At 54.7% G+C, this 19,532-nt stretch overlaps 4 protein-coding genes across 4 annotated transcripts; all 4 read left to right on the top strand.

Moving 5' to 3' along the window:
* Nucleotides 1-1,291: 1,291 nt before the first annotated feature.
* Nucleotides 1,292-6,338, top strand: LOC134559143 (protocadherin beta-15-like). Its single transcript, XM_063413679.1, has 2 exons — nt 1,292-3,950; nt 5,349-6,338. The coding sequence occupies exons 1-2, from the start codon at nt 1,512-1,514 to the stop codon at nt 5,466-5,468; spliced, it is 2,559 nt and encodes an 852-aa protein (XP_063269749.1). The 5' UTR covers nt 1,292-1,511; the 3' UTR covers nt 5,469-6,338.
* A 718-nt stretch (nt 6,339-7,056) lies between these two features.
* On the top strand, nt 7,057-10,278 carry LOC134559095 (protocadherin beta-16-like). Its single transcript, XM_063413573.1, has one exon. It carries the CDS (start codon nt 7,154-7,156, stop codon nt 9,653-9,655), a length of 2,502 nt encoding a protein of 833 aa, XP_063269643.1. The 5' UTR covers nt 7,057-7,153; the 3' UTR covers nt 9,656-10,278.
* Nucleotides 10,275-14,920, top strand: LOC134559096 (protocadherin beta-15-like). Its single transcript, XM_063413575.1, has one exon. It carries the CDS (start codon nt 10,518-10,520, stop codon nt 12,957-12,959), a length of 2,442 nt encoding a protein of 813 aa, XP_063269645.1. The 5' UTR covers nt 10,275-10,517; the 3' UTR covers nt 12,960-14,920.
* A 342-nt stretch (nt 14,921-15,262) lies between these two features.
* On the top strand, nt 15,263-19,393 carry LOC134559090 (protocadherin beta-15-like). The gene has a single exon (XM_063413567.1). It carries the CDS (start codon nt 15,680-15,682, stop codon nt 18,119-18,121), a length of 2,442 nt encoding a protein of 813 aa, XP_063269637.1. The 5' UTR covers nt 15,263-15,679; the 3' UTR covers nt 18,122-19,393.
* Nucleotides 19,394-19,532: the final 139 nt, after the last annotated feature.

Genomic DNA, 19,532 nt, shown 5'->3' with positions numbered 1-19,532 from the left:
AACAAAAATAAGGAGAAAACATACAGGAAATTAAAGAAAACATACAAGAAATTTAAGAAAATGTGTCAAAACCAAGGAAGTTATGATATTTTATAATAATATTTTTTTAAAGAGTAGTTCCTTTTATAGTAAAATCTGAATTACAAATGCTCGAACCACAGGTAAATAGTGCAAGCTCTATTTTGTTTTCTCCTTCCTTTTATAACTCTGGAAGAGGAGGGTTGGGCTGGGCTCGCAGGCAGCTGTGCACATCCTCAGCACAGTGCGTGTGCAGAAGAGGTCGAGGTGTAAATCTGTCTTCGGGGCCCGCCATGCCTGCCTGGCCCTGAGGTTTTTATCCGATTTTCCGGCCCGAATCCTGCCTCAGAGTACCCGACTATGTTCGGAATCCCTCGCTATCTCCTTCCACCTCCGTTTTCCCACGATGGTTCCTAACAGGTCTGCCGTAGGCATCTCCCTCTTAGCGAGTTTGATTCTGCCTCTAATCATCTCATAATAAGCCTTGCAAATTCCTGGTTCCACCCTCAAACGTCTTGTAATCAATTAGTTCTCTTCCATGACATTTTCTGATAATCCTTGAGAATCTTTAGAACTTTATCTTTTACAGTTTCTTGTTGAACTTGTGGAGTCTACATTTCAATTATTCTCTTAATGGCCCATCAATTAGTGTGATGAGAGCCTTATCTTCGCTGTTGTCTCCGTTAGCTCCTCATTAGCTTTTGTGTACCGAGGACATTAACTTAGCAGCTCCCTGTCCAGTGCCTTTTGTATTAACTGGCCGTTGGCCTTAGGCAGATACAGGACTTCAAGTTTAACATCTTTTTCAGGCAGAAAAGCGTAAAAATCGGGCGAGATGGGATTTTCCACTAAGGAAAAAACAGCAGATGATGTGCCCTAGAATAGCGTTCTCTTCCTGCTGTGGTGGCGAGTTATGGTGATGATGAAACCTTTACTTTGGGGCAATTCCTTGGCAGCTCTCTGGCACCAGCTCTCATTTTCAGCAGCTTCTCTGACTCGCCACAGTTGCTAATCGCCCCGTGCTGATCATCAGGTGGAGAAGAGAAGGGAAAACTCCTCTCCTGGCAGTGGATCTTGCTGTGTCTACCCAACGCAAACAAAAAGCTCTGTGTGAAGTGTTATGGTCGCGAGTTGGGATGTGATACCCGGAGCAGCGCTCTGTACGCGGGCAGGGATCCCATTTCCGAGACAGGAGAGCATTTACACCGCACTTTTTTCCTTCTCTTTGGCACAAAGAGGGCGGATTCAAGCAGCAAACCCCGAAGCGGCAGCGCTGCCCCGGTTGAGAGGAAATATTCCCCCTTCCGACGCTGGGTGGGGATGTTCGCCGCGACTCGCGCGTTCCTCGGTCCGCCCCGGACAGAGACACAGGGAGACAAAAAACCCGTGTGAGCCGAGCTGCTCGCAAAGGAGTCGGAGCACTCGGGGGCTTCCAGATTATTTCACCCCAGGATTGCGGGCCAGCACCGCTCTGCTTCGGACGCTGTTTAAAAATGCTGGGAACCGCCGAGGATGGTGGATGGCTTTTTTGGAGAGTAATGGCGTGTGGGAGACGGAGCAGAGACAGCAAGAGGCAAGTGATCTTGTTTATTCTGTGTGTTTGCGTGTGTCAGAGCGGCGCTGACACCCTCCGCTACTCCGTGCCGGAGGAAATGGAGAGGGACTCCTTTGTCGCCAATATTGCAAAGGACCTGGGCGTTCCTCTGAGCCAGCTTGCGGCTCGCAAAGCCCGCGTTGTGTCCGAGGGGGACGAGCAGCTTTTCCGACTCGATCAAAACACCGGTGTCCTGACGGCAAAGGAATCGCTGGATCGAGAGGAGATCTGCCCGCAGAGCGATACCTGCACTCTCGTCTTTAAGATATTCTTTGAAAATCCATTGCAGCTTATCCGAGGGGAGGTGGAAGTTCGTGATGTAAACGACAACACGCCTGTGTTCCCGGAGAAGGAGATGGTTTTAAAAATTCTAGAAACAGCATCTCCTGGGTCCCGTTTCCCCCTGGAAAGCGCCCAGGACAAGGACGTGGGCATTAACGGTTTGCAGAATTACAGCCTCGGGCCCAATCCTCATTTCTCTCTCGCTATCGGAACAGCGAAAGATGGAGTAAAATACCTGGAACTTGTCCTACAGCGCCAGCTCGATCGTGAAGAGCAGGGAGAGCTAACTTTACTTCTCACCGCCACCGACGGGGGCTCACCACCCAGGTCAGGCACGGCTCAGGTCCGGATCGTGGTGCTGGATGCCAATGACAACATCCCTGTCTTCGATCGGGAGGTCTACGAGGTGCGCCTGGCCGAGAACAGCCCCCTGCAGCAGCTGGTGGTCAGAGTCACTGCCACCGATCCCGACCAAGGGTCCAACGGGGAAGTGCGCTATGCCTTTACCCAGACATCGGAGCGATCCCGGCAGCTCTTCCAGCTGAACCGCACCACCGGTGAAATACGAGTGGTGGGCAACGTGGATTTTGAGGAAGCAAAATCCCACAAGATGGTGGTGAAAGCCACGGACGGCGGCGAGCTGTCTGCGCATTGCAAAGTGCAGGTGGAGGTCCTGGACGTGAATGACAACGCCCCGGAGATAGCGCTCACCTCGCTCACCGCCTCCATTCCCGAGGACGCCCCGCCACGCACCGTAGTGGCTCTGTTCAGTGTGCGGGACCGCGACACTGGGGACAACGGCAGGACGGAATGCTCCATCGACGGGGACTTGCCGTTCAGTCTCACCCCCACATTTGATAATTACTACGAGCTGAGAACAAACGCGGCTCTGGACAGGGAGAGGACGGCAGAATATAACATCACCATCACAGCCACGGACTGGGGCACGAAGCGGCTGAGCTCTCGGGAAAGCATCTTCGTGCAGATATCGGATGTGAACGACAACGCCCCAGAGTTCACCCAGGAGGTTTACACCATGTCTGTCACGGAGAACAACAGCCCCATGCTCCGGATCGGCAGAATGAAGGCCACGGACGCCGACGCAGGAAAAAATGCCCGTGTGAACTACTCACTGGTGCGGCAGGAGGGCAAAGACCAGCCCGAAGTGTCAGTCAATGCTGAAAGCGGGGATGTTTACGTCCTCCGCCCGCTCGACTACGAGAAGGTCTCTGCCTTTGAGGTGACAGTGCGCGCAGCCGACGGCGGCTCCCCGCCGCTCAGCGCCCACGCCGTGCTGCGCGTGGTCGTGCAGGACGAGAACGACAACGCGCCCGTGCTGCTGCACCCACCCCCCGACGGCAGCACGGCCGGAGAGCTGGTGCCGCGCTGGGCGGAGGCCGGCTACCTGGTGGCCAAGGTGGTGGCGGTGGACGCGGACGCGGGGCAGAACGCGTGGCTGTCGTACGAGCTGGCCAAGGCGACGGAGCCGGGGCTGTTCCGCGTGGGGCTGCACAGCGGCGAGGTGCGCACGGCACGGGCCGTGACAGAGAGGGACGTGGCCCGGCAGAGGCTCATCGTGCTGGTGCGGGACCGCGGGCAGCCATCGCGCTCTGCCACTGCCACCCTCGCCGTGGCACTGGTGGAAGGCTTCTCCGAAGCCCATTTACGGGTGAGCGAGGAGGCACCGGCCGCCGAGCCCGACGGGCCGCTCACCCTTTACCTCATCACCTCCCTCGTCTGCGTGTCGGCGCTGTTCCTCGCCACCGCGGTGGCCGCCCTGGTAGTGAAGGTGCGGCGGGCCAGGCGGAACGAGACGGAGACTTTGCCCACGTTCCCCACGACGGCCACGGAGAGCAGCGCGGGCTCCCTGCCCCGCAGTTACGTGTACGACGTCTGCTTCGCCGCCGGGACCGTCAACAGCGAGTTCCGTTTCCTCAGGCCCCTCTTTCCCTGCTTCCCCGCGGGGCTGCCGCCCGGCCCCGGCGAACAGCGGGGCTCCGTGTGCTCGCAGGATGCGGCCAACCTCGGGGGCGAAGGCGGCTGGATTGCGGCACAGGTGAGGGGCTGAGGCCATGGGGCAGGCGGGGGGCAGGTGTGCCACGCCCTGGCAGCAGGGGCTATTGCAATTGCAGGGCTGCTAGTGGAGGAGTCCCTGGTGTGGGAGGAGATGATAGAAGGCATTTAAGAGCCGCTGGAGAGGCGTCAGGAGGCTACAGCAGGGCTCAGCTGTTCCCCAAAGGCTGACTAACTACGCTTCCCTGCATCATAGAAGCACAGAACATTTTGGGTTGGAATAGACCTTTAAAAGCCGTTTAAGTCCAAACCTTCACGCAATGGGCACGGATACCTTAAACTAGATCAGGTTGCTCAGAGCCCCATACGATCTGAGCTTGGATATTTCCAGGAATGGGGCACCTGCCACCTCTCTGGGCAGCTGCATCCATATCTGTGCTGAGTATTCGTGTTGGATCAAGACTTTGGTGTTAATTCAAAGGGGAGGAGTTGGTCCACGAGAAGGTGAAAAGTACAGGTAGAGGTGTCCCCACGGTGGGTTCTGCCCACGCACTGTGTAGAGCCCGTAGGGACCTGGAGCAGGAATGACACCATTCCTAGGGATATGTCCTCCTGGAGGTGGTGGTCTGGGAATGTAGTGGCTTGTCCGGCATCAGATGGGACTGCGGGGACAGCTGTGCAAAGGGGTGTCACCAACGATGTCCCCTGCACTGTTGTTGAGGTGGTGCTCGGGGCTGCCATGTGCCACTCACAGGGTGGCGGCAAGGCTGAACTCAAGTTGTCTGACAAACTGCTGGAGGCTACGGAGGTGGAAACTCTGCCATTAAATTCCCCTGTATTTTTGTGACTTGCATGGGTACTGTTGGCCAGAAAATTGTGGTTTTGGGAGTCAGTCACCTCTTAATATGGGATTCCGTGGGGACTCCATGGACAGTTTGCAAGGATCCATCTAGCACTTCACAGGAGACTGGATGATGAACATATACGAGGTTGGAGAAACACAAACAACATCAGGATCGTTTAATATTTTTGTATTTCATAAACCCTGATGACTTGGACTCACTTTACTGCAGGGTGTCAGAATCAGAGTAGCCTCAGGGAAGATAACGACCCTTCTCGATATATCAACATTAAACCACATTTACTGTTTGTGAGAAAGTGGTCTCTGGGGCTCTTATTTTGATTACTCAAAACTCATAAACTCATAAAAGTTTTATTCAGATTTATGAAAATTTTGCAATAGTACCTTTTTGGAGGATGGTTTCTGACTTAGGCGTTCTCCATTCAGGTCAGAGACTCACCAAGTCTTGCCTTCTCTTCGGCTCTCGGTAGAGAGGAGTGGTGTGACACACACGGAGGTGTAAGATATCCTCTAAGCTTCTCGGTGACGCCTGCTCTCCTTCAACACCCAAATGACAACTGCTCTCTCTGTTCTTTGCAGGGCAGTGCTTCCCTCTTGGAAGATACAGGGCCCAGAGCTGCAGATGGAGTTTGCCCTGCAAACAGGGAGCTGGAGCTAAATGTCAGTTCTGAGCAAAACCCTTGGCTCGCCCATCAATAAGTGAAGAGAGGGACAAGTCTGTCTGTCCTCACAGGGAGAAGGGAACAAAGAGGCCAAACACCTACCTAAAAAGTACCAGGGATATGAAGCCTTCTCTGTGAGAGTACTTTCCCCTTGAGCAGTACTTTATTCATGTAGGTGTTTTGTAACTGTGATGTCGATGGAGGAGGAGAACAGTGCTGCATGTTGATTACACAATAATGTATGATTGGGAGAGTGCTACTGCTTCTACATACAGAGAAATACAGAAAACTGGCAGCACATCTTTAACTTCTTGTTACACCGCCTTCTCTGGGGGGTTTCCTTTTGTGCTCTTCTTGTTTCTTTCTTTTTATGGAGAGAGCTTTGTAATAATATCTTAATTTTCTGCCATATACTCAACACCAGGTGAAACAGATATTATCCAAAATTAAGTAGTGCTTGCAAAGGAATTTCTTACAAAATAAGCAGAAGCAGTTTACATTTTGCACTGCTGGCATTGGCACACTTGGCATATTTGACCAGGAGCTTACAGGTTCTCCTAATTGTAAAGAGTGGGCTTTGAACAATGTGGTCTTTGTTTGTTTGTTTGTTTTGGGTTTTTTTTTCCCCATAAAGTTTTTTCCCATAAACAATTTCACGATTTTTAAAAACTGAGATAAACTTGTTTGTGGTTTTTCAGTAAAATAGATGAAACCATTTACAATTAACTTAGGGCACTGTAGAATACACGGTGACAATAAGCTTTCTGTTTTTCTTTCATCAGTCGGTATTAATGTATAAAGCAATGTGATAATCCTGTCATTGAACCATTTTAAAGAGTCAAATAAGTGGATTGTCAAACAGAAAACAATAAAATATACTTGGAACTCCCTCGGGTGAGTGTGCTGTCTCGAGATCACTTGCCACAGTAATCGCCGAGGAAATAGCCAACCCAAGAACAGGATTTCGGGAATAAATCCGTGCATCTAGAATAGAATTTATGCAGGGGGAATCAGAACCACCTGGGAAATAAGACGGTCTCAGAAGCAGCAACCCTTCGGAGCAAGGCGGAGGAGTTTTTTTCTGAGTGGAGCTGAGGTCTGAGATGCTGCCTCCAGCCCATTCCCAAAGGCTCCCAGCAGGACAGGCCGTGAACTGCGGGAACAATTTCAGTCCGTTCCGAGAACGACTCTGGCGATGGCTGCCGTGGTTAAAAGACCACCGCAGCTGGCGGCTGGACCCCTGTAACAATACACAGCTGCTTTAGCTGAATAGCCGGAAAGTAATTTATTCAAAGCGTTCACACTGGGGGAAGAGAGGGGTAAGGGAGGGGAAACCAAAACAAAAGGAACAAGCCAGCTTTAAATAAATTCCGCTTCGAAGTAGAAGGCAAACAGAGGCATTGCTGATTCAGCCAGTGGCCGTACTTTGAATACGTTTGTATGGGTAGTTAAATCTCTATGCTTTGACCTCTGAACAGAGAAAGCGAGTCGGTAATCTCTGCTTTCCAGGCTTTGCGCTGGGAAATCTTCGAATCCTTCTACAGATCGACCGCCTGGTGCCGCTGCTGACCGCGGAAGCTCCGCGCAGCTCCCGGTTCCACCGCCCCCGCGATTCGGGCGGGCAGGGCTGCAGCATCTCGGGCTGCTCCGTTCGGGAGTCGGCAGGCTGTATCAGCAGCTCCATCCAGCTTACAGGAGAGGAGGTTGGGTCACGGGAAGGGAATGAAGCTGAGGAAGAGCGAGGAACCGCTCCCGGGGCGAGCGGTGGCTCTGATTCTTGTACTCTGCGTCTCGGGGATGAGAGCAGAAACCGCTCGGTACTCTGTGCCCGAAGAGGCGGAGAGAGGATCTTTTGTGGCCAATATCGCTAAGGATTTGGGGCTAACTGGAGAGGAATTATTGGCTCGTCAGGCTCGACTCGTTCCTGAAGGAGAAAAGCAGTATTTAGAGCTGAACCAGCACACCGGGGATTTGGTGGTGAGAGAGCAGATGGACCGGGAAGAGCTGTGTGGACAGAGCGAGCCCTGCTTGGTGCGTTTTGAGGTGCTGCTGGAGAGCCCACTGCAGTCCTTCCGAGCTGAGGTAAGGCTCACCGACATAAATGATAATTCTCCTGTATTCTTAAATAAAGAGATAATTTTAAAGATCCCGGAATCTGCAGTGCCGGGGACTCGGTTTTTGTTGGAAAGTGCTCACGATCCAGACGTGGGGAACAACAGTCTTCAGCATTATAGTATCAGCTCGAATGAATATTTCCATGTGAACACCCAGCGGCGAAATGACGGTGGGAGGTACGCCGAGCTGGTGCTGGATCGAGCCCTGGACCGGGAGCAGCAGGCAGAAGTGGCTTTCAGCATCACAGCTGTGGATGGTGGGAGTCCACCGCGGTCTGGCACTGCTTCAATCCGCGTGGTAGTTCTGGATATAAACGACAACATCCCGCAATTTACCCAGACTCTGTATAAAGTCTCTGTAATGGAAAATAGCCCCCAGGATACCTTAGTGGTAATAGTGTCTGCTAGCGATTTGGACGCAGGAACGAATGGGGAAATAGTGTATTCCATATTTCAAAATTCAGAGGAAAATCTCCAAACGTTTACAATAAACCCAGAGACAGGCCAGATTCGACTCAAAAAACCTTTAGATTATGAAGAAAAAAAGACCTATGAGATAGACGTCCAAGCCACAGATGGAGGGGGCCTGTCCACGCATTGCAAGGTGGAGGTGCAGGTGAAGGACGTGAACGATAATGCCCCCGAGGTGGTCATCACCTCGCTCACCAGCACCCTCTCCGAAGCCGCCCCACCAAACACCGTAGTGGCCCTCTTCAACGTGCGGGACCGGGACTCGGGGGACAACGGCAGGACGACCTGCGAGCTGAGCGGAGAGCAGCCCTTCAGGATCACGCTGCTGGCAGCCGACGCGTACGCGCTGGTGACATCAGAGACACTGGACCGGGAGCAGGTGGAGGAATACAACGTGACGGTGCGAGCTCGCGACGAGGGATCCCCCGCCCTCTCGGCATGGAAGACTCTGTTCGTGCGGCTCTTGGATGTGAACGACAACGCACCCACCTTCACCCAGGCCGTTTACACCATGGTGATGAGCGAAAACGAGCCCGCGGGGAGGAGCCTGGGCCGCCTTAGTGCCACCGACCCTGACGCGGGAGAAAACGCCCGCGTGAGATACGCGCTAGTGCCACCACCCACAGGCACCCTCGTAGCGGCATCATTCGTGTCAGTGGACGCTGAGAGTGGAACCGTCCGTAGTTTGCGGCCACTAGACTACGAGAAGGTCTCTGCCTTTGAGGTGACAGTGCGCGCAGCCGACGGCGGCTCCCCGCCGCTCAGCGCCCACGCCGTGCTGCGCGTGGTCGTGCAGGACGAGAATGACAACGCGCCCGTGCTGCTGCACCCACCCCCTGATGGCAGCACAGCCGGAGAGCTGGTGCCGCGCTGGGCGGAGGCCGGCTACCTGGTGGCCAAGGTGGTGGCGGTGGACGCGGACGCGGGGCAGAATGCGTGGCTGTCGTACGAGCTGGCCAAGGCGACGGAGCCGGGGCTGTTCCGCGTGGGGCTGCACAGCGGCGAGGTGCGCACGGCGCGGGCCGTGACAGAGAGGGACGCGGCCCGGCAGAGGCTCATCGTGCTGGTGCGGGACCGCGGGCAGCCGTCGCGCTCTGCCACTGCCAACCTCGCCGTGGCACTGGTGGACAACTTCTCCGATGCTTTCCACCAGCTTGGCCAAGATCCTGCCAGTGGACAACAGCCGCAGGTGGCAGAGGAGGAATTGCTCACCACTTACCTCATCGCCTCCCTGTGCTGCGTCTCTTCCCTTTTTCTCTTATCCATCCTCGTCTTGATGGCGAGAACGCTCTGCAAATGTCGCGTCCGGGCAGAACTTCCCCCTCCCTCTCCCAGCTGTTACACGGACGGAGATTTAGCCAGCGATGTCATGGGCGTGGGCAGCACTGGCACTCTGTCGCCGGCTTACCGCTACGAAATGTGTCTGACCGGCGGCTCGGGGAGGAGCTTATTCCAGTTCCTGAGGCCCACCCTGCCCAGCCCTCACAGCAATGCTGAGGTGGGGCTGGACAAGGACGAGGAGCAGCTACGAGGACAGAACTCAGAGCCTGCCTGCGACAGGGAAGCCCACGCGGCGAGCACAGCCACTCCTCCCTTTTCGCCGCAAGACTGGCCATCAGGCGTGTGTGTCCATGCCTGAGCCCTACTGTGATCCACCTCTTTTCACCGTCCTCAGTCTGAGATTCCCCTGTAGTTGTAGCGCCATTCCCGGCTGTGATATACGTACTGTCCCTGCATAGGCTCCAGGCCGGTTTCTCCTGTCGGAGAAGACGGCTCAGTCCCTCCAAATTCAGCCGCTGCCTCACACTGCCCTGCAAAATGCGTTGTGCCGCTCTTCGATGCGTTCCCCGTAGTGCGCGGACTCGCTTAAGCTAGCCAAGAGTACAGCAGATCGCGAGCTCCGGCCAGCGAGGGCGGAGGACGGACGCGAAGCAGCTGCCGACGATGATCCGGCGCCAGGAATCCCCCGAGGCTACAGCCTATCCTCCCTACCACTTCTTTCCTTAGCAGAATGAGCGCTTGGGTCTCCGGGCCGGGGCGAGCGGCAGCGCGGGCTGCGGGCGGCGGGCGCAGTCCCAGCGCGCACCGCTGGGTGGTGCCCTCGGCCAAGGCGGCGCCGAGCGGCTGCGGCAGCGGAGGCGGCCGAGCCCGGAGCAGCCCAGAGAAGCTGAGATTAGAGCAGCGCAGAGCAGCTGAGATTAGACCAGAGAGCAGCCGGGTCCGACCGAGCGCAGCCCAGAGCAGAGCAGAGCAGCCGGTCGGAGCCGGAACGAGCTTAGATCAGCCGAGCTCGGCCGGGCGGAGTTGGCAGCGGCTGCGGCTGCGAGTGCTGCCCTGTGTCACCCGCTGCCGGGACACCCCGGCTGCTTTAGGCACCGTCGGAGGAATTACTGACACCGAACGAAGGCGCCCGCCCCCCACTCGGCCTCTTTTCGCGTAGAATCGCCCGGGACAGCCGCCACACCGACACCGACACCGGCCGCCGCCGCCGCCGCCGCGCCATGACGATCGCAAGGCAAGTGCTCTGTGTCTGTGCTTTGCTGTCGCTGCCGCACGCTCGCGCCGAGCCCATCCGCTACTCCGTGGCCGAGGAGGCGGAGAGCGGCTCCCTGGTAGGCAAGCTGGCGGAGGACGCGGGGCTGACGCCGGCGCAGCTCTCGGCTCGCCGCGCCCGCCTGGTGTGGGAGGACGGGCGGCAGCATTTTCGCTTAGAGCGCGCCTCCGGACGCCTCGTCGTGGCGGCCAGGCTGGACCGGGAGGAGCTGTGCGCCCAGGCCGCCCCCTGCATGCTCCCCTTCGAGCTGCTGCTCTCCAACCCCCTGCAGTTCTTTCGAGTCGAGGTAGCTCTGGAGGATATTAATGACCATTCGCCAGTTTTCCGAGATGATCGAGTCAGTTTTAGAATCCCAGAAACGAGCGACCCGGGTTCTCGTTTCCCCCTGGAGGTGGCTCGGGACCTCGATATTGGCAGTAACAACATCCAGGCGTACAGCATCTTTCCTGAGAATGAGTACTTTAGTGTCTCCTATGGAAGTCGGAGTGAACATGACACATATCTTGAACTGGTCTTGGAAAAGGCGCTAGACAGAGAGGAGCAGGCAGAGATGAGTTTCAGTGTTATTGCTGAAGATGGGGGCTCTCCTCCAAGGAGTGGCACCACCCAAGTGAAAATTGTCATTCTGGATGCAAATGACAATGCTCCCATATTCACAGAGGCAGTGTACATTGGAAAGGTTTTGGAAAACATGCCAGAAGGTTCTGTGGTTCTGACTGTACTGGCAACTGATCCAGATGCAGGAGTTAATGGGAACATTTCCTATCAGCTCAGCCAAGCAGGGGGACAGAGTGACTCAGCATTTGTGATTGATCCCAGAACTGGTGAAATTAAACTCACAAAACCTCTGGACTTCGAGGAAGCACAGACTCATGAGCTCAGTGTGAGGGCCACAGATGGAGGAGGCCTTTCAGCAATCTGCAAAGTGTTGGTGGAGGTGGTGGATGTGAATGACAATGCCCCAGAGCTGGTGGTCAGTTCCTTCAGCAGTCCCCTCCCCGAGAACACAGCGCCGGGCACAGTGGTGGCCCTGTTTTCCGTCAGGGACCGGGATTCTGGTGCCAACGGCAAGATCTCCTGTGCCCTGGAGGATCAGCTCTTCTTCTCCCTGCGGCCGGCCTATAAGAATTACTATGAGCTGGTGACAGTGAGCGCGCTGGACCGCGAGGAGACGGCTCAGCACGTGCTGAGGGTCACAGCAGCAGATGCGGGCTCGCCTGCTCTCACAAGCACGCACACCTTCAGCGTGGACATCTCGGATGTCAACGACAACGCGCCCGTCTTCAACCAGACCTCGTACACCATGTATGTGCGTGAGAACAATGTCCCCACAGCGTTTGTGGGAGCCATCAGCGCCGCCGATGCGGACGAGGGGCTCAATGCCAAGGTGACCTATTCCCTGGCGCCAGCGCAAGCGGCAGAGCGGCCCTGGTGCTCCTGCATCTCGGTGGACTCGGAGAAGGGACACGTGTTTGTGCTGCGGCCCCTGGACTACGAGCGCTTGAGGCAGGCCGAGGTGACGGTCAGTGCCTCTGACGCGGGCTCTCCTCCCCTCAGAGCCAACGTCACCGTCCGCCTGCTGGTGCTGGACCAGAATGACAATGCGCCGCTCGTGCTGTACCCAGGCCAGGACGGCAGCCCGGCGCCCGCCGAGCTGGTGCCCGTGTCGGCCGAGGCGGGCTACCTCATCACCAAAGTGGTGGCCGTCGATGCCGACTCGGGACAGAACTCGTGGCTCTCCTACCACCTGCTGAGAGCCACCGAGCCTGGGCTCTTCAGCGTGGCTGTGCAAAGCGGGGAGGTGCGTCTCAGGAGGCCCGTGACAGACAGAGACAGCGTGAAGCAGAAGCTCGTTGTCCTGGTCAGAGACAACGGCCAGCCCCCGCTCTCAGCCACCGCAGCTCTCAGCGCCCTCCTGCTCAAGGACTTCTCTGACGTGCACCTCCCGCACAGCAGCGCCGCCACAGAGGATCAGGACGGCTCCCTCACCACCTATTTAATCATTTCCTTGGTCTTTGTCTCGCTCCTCTTCCTCGTCTCCACCGCACTCTTTGTGGCTCGCAAGGTGTGCAAGAGAAAGGAGCTGGAGGCTGGCCCTGTGCTTTATGGTGCCGACAACTTGCAGAGCGGCCTGGCCGATGCAGCCGCTGCAGGGAGCCTGCCCCGCGCCTATTGCTACGAGATCAGCCTCACCACGGGCTCGGGCAACAGCGAGTTCAGATTCCTCAAGCCCATCGTCCCCAGCCTGCCCCCACAGCACTGTGCCACGGGCCAGGGCCCTGATGAGGAGCAGGATTTCCCCTGTGTCCCTGTCAGCACCGAGGACATGGCCCCAGACAATCGTGGCACTCTCTCTGCAGGACAGTTCAACGCTCTTTCCTTCAACTAGCTGGGGTGTGCACAGACAGATGTGTCAATGTTCATGGTAGAAAGAGATCTCGGCTCTGACATCTCACAATGGTTCTTCCAGGGAAAACCTGTTCTTCCATTTTGGATAACCAATTTCCCTCTCAATTTAAGTCAGAATAAAAGTTTTCAGCTTCTCGAAAGACAGAAAAAAGGGAATAAAAGACGGTCTCTCCCTCCAGCAGTAATACAGTTGGGCTCTGTTATAGTTATTTATGATTTGCTTTAAGAAGAGGAATAGTGCTCCAGCTATGCTCCTTGTCGGAGTCCAGGACATCCCTCTGGCCACCCTGGATGCTTTGGAGTCCCGGCAGGGGGTCTGGGATCTGTACAAGGGCTTGAGCCAGCCTCACACAGAGCCCAGGACGACACTGCTTCTGATCCCTGGCCATGGGAGGGAATGCCCACATTGTATGGAGAATCACAAGCCAGAAGAATTCAAAATAAGTAGTAGTTAGTTTGTCACAGAGTGTAAATGTAGAATCTAGGATTTTTAGTATATGGGCTTGAAGGGGCAAGATGGAGGAATTGGGGAGTTGTCCTGTTCTCCTTGTTCTTGTTCTTTTCCCCCGTTTTCTGCTGAGTTATATCACAAGGATTGGTTTAGAGTAGAAATGACGTTAGCATAGGTAGTACGTATTGGTAAGGTTTTGTAAATAAAAATTCATTGTGGACGGTGGATGGACCAGAGAAATGGTACAAAGGGTCCAGGACCCTCTGATCTGCCCCAGTCCTGCCGCATGTCCTGATCTGCTGGGGATGCCCTGCAGAGCTGAGAAAGAACTGAGAGACAAAGAAAGAATAAACAACCTTGGAAACACGGACTGGCTTGTCTTCTCTGGCTCTGATGTGGGACATTTTGGGCAAGAAATCTCAAAATCCTTATTACCTCAGGGAACAGCAACCCCGAGGAGAATCTCAGGGTACAGCAACCCTGAGACCTCCTGTCTCTCTTGCTGTCACACCTGACCACGAACCACTTATTATTTGCTATAACACAGTGGCACATTTGAGTAGAAAAATCTCACACTTGATGAAATTTCTGAAACCCCTTTTCCCAGATCAGAAAACTAAGCTAGTTCTGAATACTGTGTCACTCTCTTCTGTTAGCATAGGGTTCTTCTTTCTGGGGTTTTGGAGGTCTCTGTCTGGGATATGTGAGCTCTGTGGGTTACAATTTCTCCTCAGTATGTCAATCTGTATGGCCACTGTGCATCTGCAGATGCTTCACTACAGCTGCACAGTGAAAGAGGGAGTTGATCCCATCCAGCCATTGCTATGCTGGCAATTCCAGCTCTGCAGGGTAAAAGGCCATTTTGATCCTATGAAGTCAGGAGTGTCATCTTCTTCACGGCAGAGGGGAGCTGAATAAAGCACAACAAAATGTTTTGGCCTATGTGTGCCTTTAGTGTTCTGTCCCAGTCTGATTCTCTTGTAAATAAAGCAGCAGCAAATGAGTTAGGGTAGGCTATAAATGTAGAGAGTCATGAAAACTTATTCCTTGTCTTTGTGTGCATGAAAAGGCCACATGTCCATCCAAGAGAATTTGTCGAAGTTCGAATCAAGAGGAAGTAGAAGACAGGACTTTGAGTTTTGTTTCCTGATTCTTGTTTCTGAATTCAGTGGCTTCTTGAGGGGACTAGAAAGCTGTCCCTATAGGATTATCTTCATTTGTGAAAGAGCTTTTGCATTTCTGTCTTTGCCCTTTCCCCTTCTATCCTCTGAACTATATTGAGCATTATTTTGCCTGTTCCTCTACAGAAGGACTGCCAGCCAAACTATAATATCTGTTTGTTTGAATGATCTGTGTGATGCATGGAATATTAAGAAAGACTCCCTCACGCTGTATTGTGCTGAAGATATACAGTGTAACATTGTGAACTGGTATCCCTCGGACTTTGAAAACATGAAAAAATGTGTAGAATTTAAATAAAGAGAACATTCTAACTCCTATTGTGGAGACAGAATTCTTTGTGGAGACGTTCTTTCCTGGAAAACTCCCTCAAGTCTTTTCAAAATTCTGCCAGTCTTTTTCTCACTATGTCTCTTGAGAGAGGCAATGTAAGGTGGGAGCACTTGCTGAGTGTGGAGATGCAGGCGGTAGAGTGCACTTCGGCCTGCCTGTGCTGTCACCATCTCACTATCGCTGCTCGGTTTGTCCTGCTGAGGGATGAGGTCCTCTGGACTGAGCTTCGGCTTCAGGCTGCCCTGGGAATGGCCGCGTTCCGTTCCTGCCCGCGGCTGTCCGGAAAGCTTTGGAATCGCGGGCCGGGGCGAGCGGCAGCGCGGGCTGCGGGCGGCGGCGGGCGCAGTCCCAGCGCGCACCGCTGGGTGGTGCCCTCGGCCAAGGCGGCGCCGAGCGGCTGCGGCAGCGGAGGCGGCCGAGCCCGGAGCAGCCCAGAGCAGCTGAGATTAGAGCAGCGCAGAGCAGGCGGGTTTGACCGGGAACAGCCCAGCGCAGCATAGCTCAGCGAAACAGCCCAGCGCAGAGTAGCTCAGCAGGGCGGGGGTGACAGCGGCAGCGGCGGCGAGCGCTGCCCTCTGTCACTCGCTGCCGGGACACCCCGGCTGCCTGACGAGCCGCCGGAGGAATTACTGACACCGACCGAAGGCGCCCGCCCCGCACTCGGCCGCTTTCCGCGGGGAATCGCCCGGGACAGCCGCCACACCGACACCGACACCGGCCGCCGCCGCCGCCGCGCCATGGCGATCGCAAGGCAAGTGCTCTGTGTCTGTGCTTTGCTGTCGCTGCCGCACGCTCGCGCCGAGCCCATCCGCTACTCCGTGGCCGAGGAGGCGGAGAGCGGCTCCCTGGTAGGCAAGCTGGCGGAGGACGCGGGGCTGACGCCGGCGCAGCTCTCGGCTCGCCGCGCCCGCCTGGTGTGGGAGGACGGGCGGCAGCATTTTCGCTTAGAGCGCGCCTCCGGCCGCCTCGTCGTGGCGGCCAGGCTGGACCGGGAGGAGCTGTGCGCCCAGGCCGCCACCTGCATGCTCCCCTTCGAGCTGCTGCTCTCCAGCCCCCTGCAGTTCTTTCGGGTCGAGGTATCCCTGGAGGACATCAATGACCACTCACCCGTTTTTCCCGAGGAACGAGTCATTTTTAAGATTCCAGAAACGACCGACCCGGGGTCTCGTTTCCCCCTGGAGGTGGCTCAAGACCTCGATATTGGCAGCAATACAGTCCAGGCGTACAGCATCTCTCCCGAGAACGAGTACTTTAGTATCTCCTATGGGAGTCACAGTGAGAATGACAGAAGTGTGGAATTGATCTTGGAAAAGCCACTAGACAGAGAGGACCAGGCAGAGCTGAGTTTCAGTGTCATTGCTGTGGACGGTGGCTCTCCACCCAGAAGTGGGACCACCCAGACCCACATTATTGTTCTAGATGTAAATGACAATGCTCCTGCCTTCACACAGAAAATCTATGTTGGGAAGGTTTTGGAAAACTCACCAGAGGGTTCTGCAGTTGTAAGTGTGCTTGCAGCTGATCAGGATATAGGAGTTAATGGAGACATCACCTATGAGTTCAGCCAAGCAGTCAGTCAGACTGACAACCCGTTCACAATTGACTCTAAGAGTGGTGAAATTAGGCTCACAAAACCTCTGGACTTTGAGGCAGCACAGACTCATGAGCTCAGTGTGAGGGCCAGAGATGGGGGAGGCCTCTCAGCAATCTGCAAAGTGTTGGTGGAGGTGGTGGATGTGAATGACAATGCCCCAGAGCTGGTGGTCAGTTCCTTCAGCAGTCCCCTCCCCGAGAACACAGCGCCGGGCACAGTGGTGGCCCTGTTTTCCGTCAGGGACCGGGATTCTGGTGCCAACGGCAAGATCTCCTGTGCCCTGGAGGATCAGCTCTTCTTCTCCCTGCGGCCGGCCTATAAGAATTACTATGAGCTGGTGACAGTGAGCGCGCTGGACCGCGAGGAGACGGCTCAGCACGTGCTGAGGGTCACAGCAGCAGATGCGGGCTCGCCTGCTCTCACAAGCACGCACACCTTCAGCGTGGACATCTCGGATGTCAACGACAACGCCCCCGTCTTCAACCAGACCTCGTACACCATGTATGTGCGTGAGAACAATGTCCCCACAGCGTTTGTGGGAGCCGTCAGCGCCGCCGATGCGGACGAGGGGCTCAATGCCAAGGTGACCTATTCCCTGGCGCCAGTGCAAGCGGCAGAGCGGTCCTGGTGCTCCTGCATCTCGGTGGACTCGGAGAAGGGACACGTGTTTGTGCTGCGGCCCCTGGACTACGAGCGCTTGAGGCAGGCCGAGGTGACGGTCAGTGCCTCTGACGCGGGCTCTCCTCCTCTCAGAGCCAACGTCACCGTCCGCCTGCTGGTGCTGGACCAGAATGACAATGCGCCGCTCGTGCTGTACCCAGGCCAGGACGGCAGCCCGGCGCCCGCCGAGCTGGTGCCCGTGTCGGCCGAGGCGGGCTACCTCATCACCAAAGTGGTGGCCGTCGATGCCGACTCGGGACAGAACTCGTGGCTCTCCTACCACCTGCTGAGGGCCACCGAGCCCGGGCTCTTCAGCGTGGCTGTGCAAAGCGGGGAGGTGCGTCTCAGGAGGCCCGTGACAGACAGAGACAGCGTGAAGCAGAAGCTCGTTGTCCTGGTCAGAGACAACGGCCAGCCCCCGCTCTCAGCCACCGCAGCTCTCAGCGCCCTCCTGCTCAAGGACTTCTCTGACGTGCACCTCCCGCACAGCAGCGCCGCCACAGAGGATCAGGACGGCTCCCTCACCACCTATTTAATCATTTCCTTGGTCTTTGTCTCGCTGCTCTTCCTCGTCTCCACCGCACTCTTTGTGGCTCGCAAGGTGTGCAAGAGAAAGGAGCTGGAGGCTGGCCCTGTGCTTTATGGTGCCGACAACTTGCAGAGCGGCCTGGCCGATGCAGCCGCTGCAGGGAGCCTGCCCCGCGCCTATTGCTACGAGATCAGCCTCACCACGGGCTCGGGCAACAGCGAGTTCAGATTCCTCAAGCCCATCGTCCCCAGCCTGCCCCCACAGCACTGTGCCACGGGCCAGGGCCCTGATGAGGAGCAGGATTTCCCCTGTGTCCCTGTCAGCACCGAGGACATGGCCCCAGACAATCGTGGCACTCTCTCTGCAGGACAGTTCAACGCTCTTTCTTTCAACTAGCTGGGGTGTGCACAAAGAGAGCCTTCAGAGCTCATGGTAGTTAGGGATCCAGCCTTCACCATGAAGCAATTGTTCCTCCAGGGTAAACCTGTATTTCCTATTGGCATATCCAGGTTTCTGCAAATTTAAAGTTGTCATAAATGTTCTCAGCTTCTCCAAAAACAGAAAGAGGGAAATTAATGAAAGTCAGGGTCTCATCATAGCAGTAATACACTTCCGCTCTGTAATGGTCATTTCTGATCTGGTTTAAGATGAGGATTGCCCTCCAGCTATGCTCTCTTGCTGTCACACCAGACCATGAGCCTCAATAATTGCTATGACACAATGGCACAATTAAGCAAACAATTCTCACACTTGCTGAAATGGCTCAAAGCCCCTACTCCAGCTCAGAAAAGCAAGCTAGTTCAGAATACTGTCATGATGTTCTTTTAGTATAAGGTTTTTCATTCTGCGGTTTTGTAAGTCTCTGTCTGGAATGGTTAAGCTCTGTATGCTACACCTTGTTCTCTATGTCTGTGTGTATGGCCATTGTGCATCTGCAGATGCTTCACTACTGCTGCACAGTGAAACAGGGAGTTGATCCCACCCAGCCATTGCTGGCAATTCCAGCACTGCAGGTTAAAAGGCTATTTTGACACTATGAGTACAAGGATGTCATCTTCTGTAAGCCAGAGAGGAGCAGGAAAATGTGCAACAAAATCTTCCTTTGGCCTATGTGTGTGTTTGGTTTTCTGGTCACTTCCAGTGCTCACGGAAATACATCACCAGAAGATGTGTTAGGGTAGGCTATAAATATAAAGAGTCATAAAAACTGATTATCTTTGTGTGCATGAAAAGGACACATGTCCATCCAAGAAAATTTGTTGAAGTTTGAATCAAAAAAAATGTGAAGAAAGGACCTTGAGTTTTGTTTCCTCATTCTTGTTTATGAATTCAGTGGCTTCTTGGTGGGACTGGAAAGTGGTCCATAAAGGATTTTCTCCATTTGTGTTAGAGCATTTGCCATCCCATTTTTGTCCTTTCTCCTTCTACCTTTTGAACTATACAGAGAATTCTTTTCCCTGCTCCTCTAGAGAAGACAGCCACCCCATCTATAACAACTGATTGTTTGAATGATCTGTGTGATGCATGGCATTTTCAGAAAGAATCCCTGACCCTGTATTGTGCTGGACTTAAACAGTTTAACATTGTAAACTGCTATAACCATGAGTGTAAGAATTGAAACAATATGTAGAACTGAAATAAAGAGAAGAGCCAAACTCATTTTGAAAAGACAGAAATCTTTGTAGAGATGTTCTTTCTGGGAAAGCCTTGTGAAGAATTTTTAAAATTCTGTGAGTTTTTTTCTTGCTATGTCCCTTGACAGAAGCTATATCGGGTAGGTACAGTTCCTGAGTTTGTAGATGGAGCA

This window comes from Prinia subflava, chromosome 16 (genome assembly GCF_021018805.1).
Source record: "Prinia subflava isolate CZ2003 ecotype Zambia chromosome 16, Cam_Psub_1.2, whole genome shotgun sequence".
NCBI lineage: Eukaryota > Metazoa > Chordata > Aves > Passeriformes > Cisticolidae > Prinia > Prinia subflava.
Note: the sequence above shows the minus strand (reverse complement) of the source record. Positions and strands in the feature narration are given on the sequence as shown.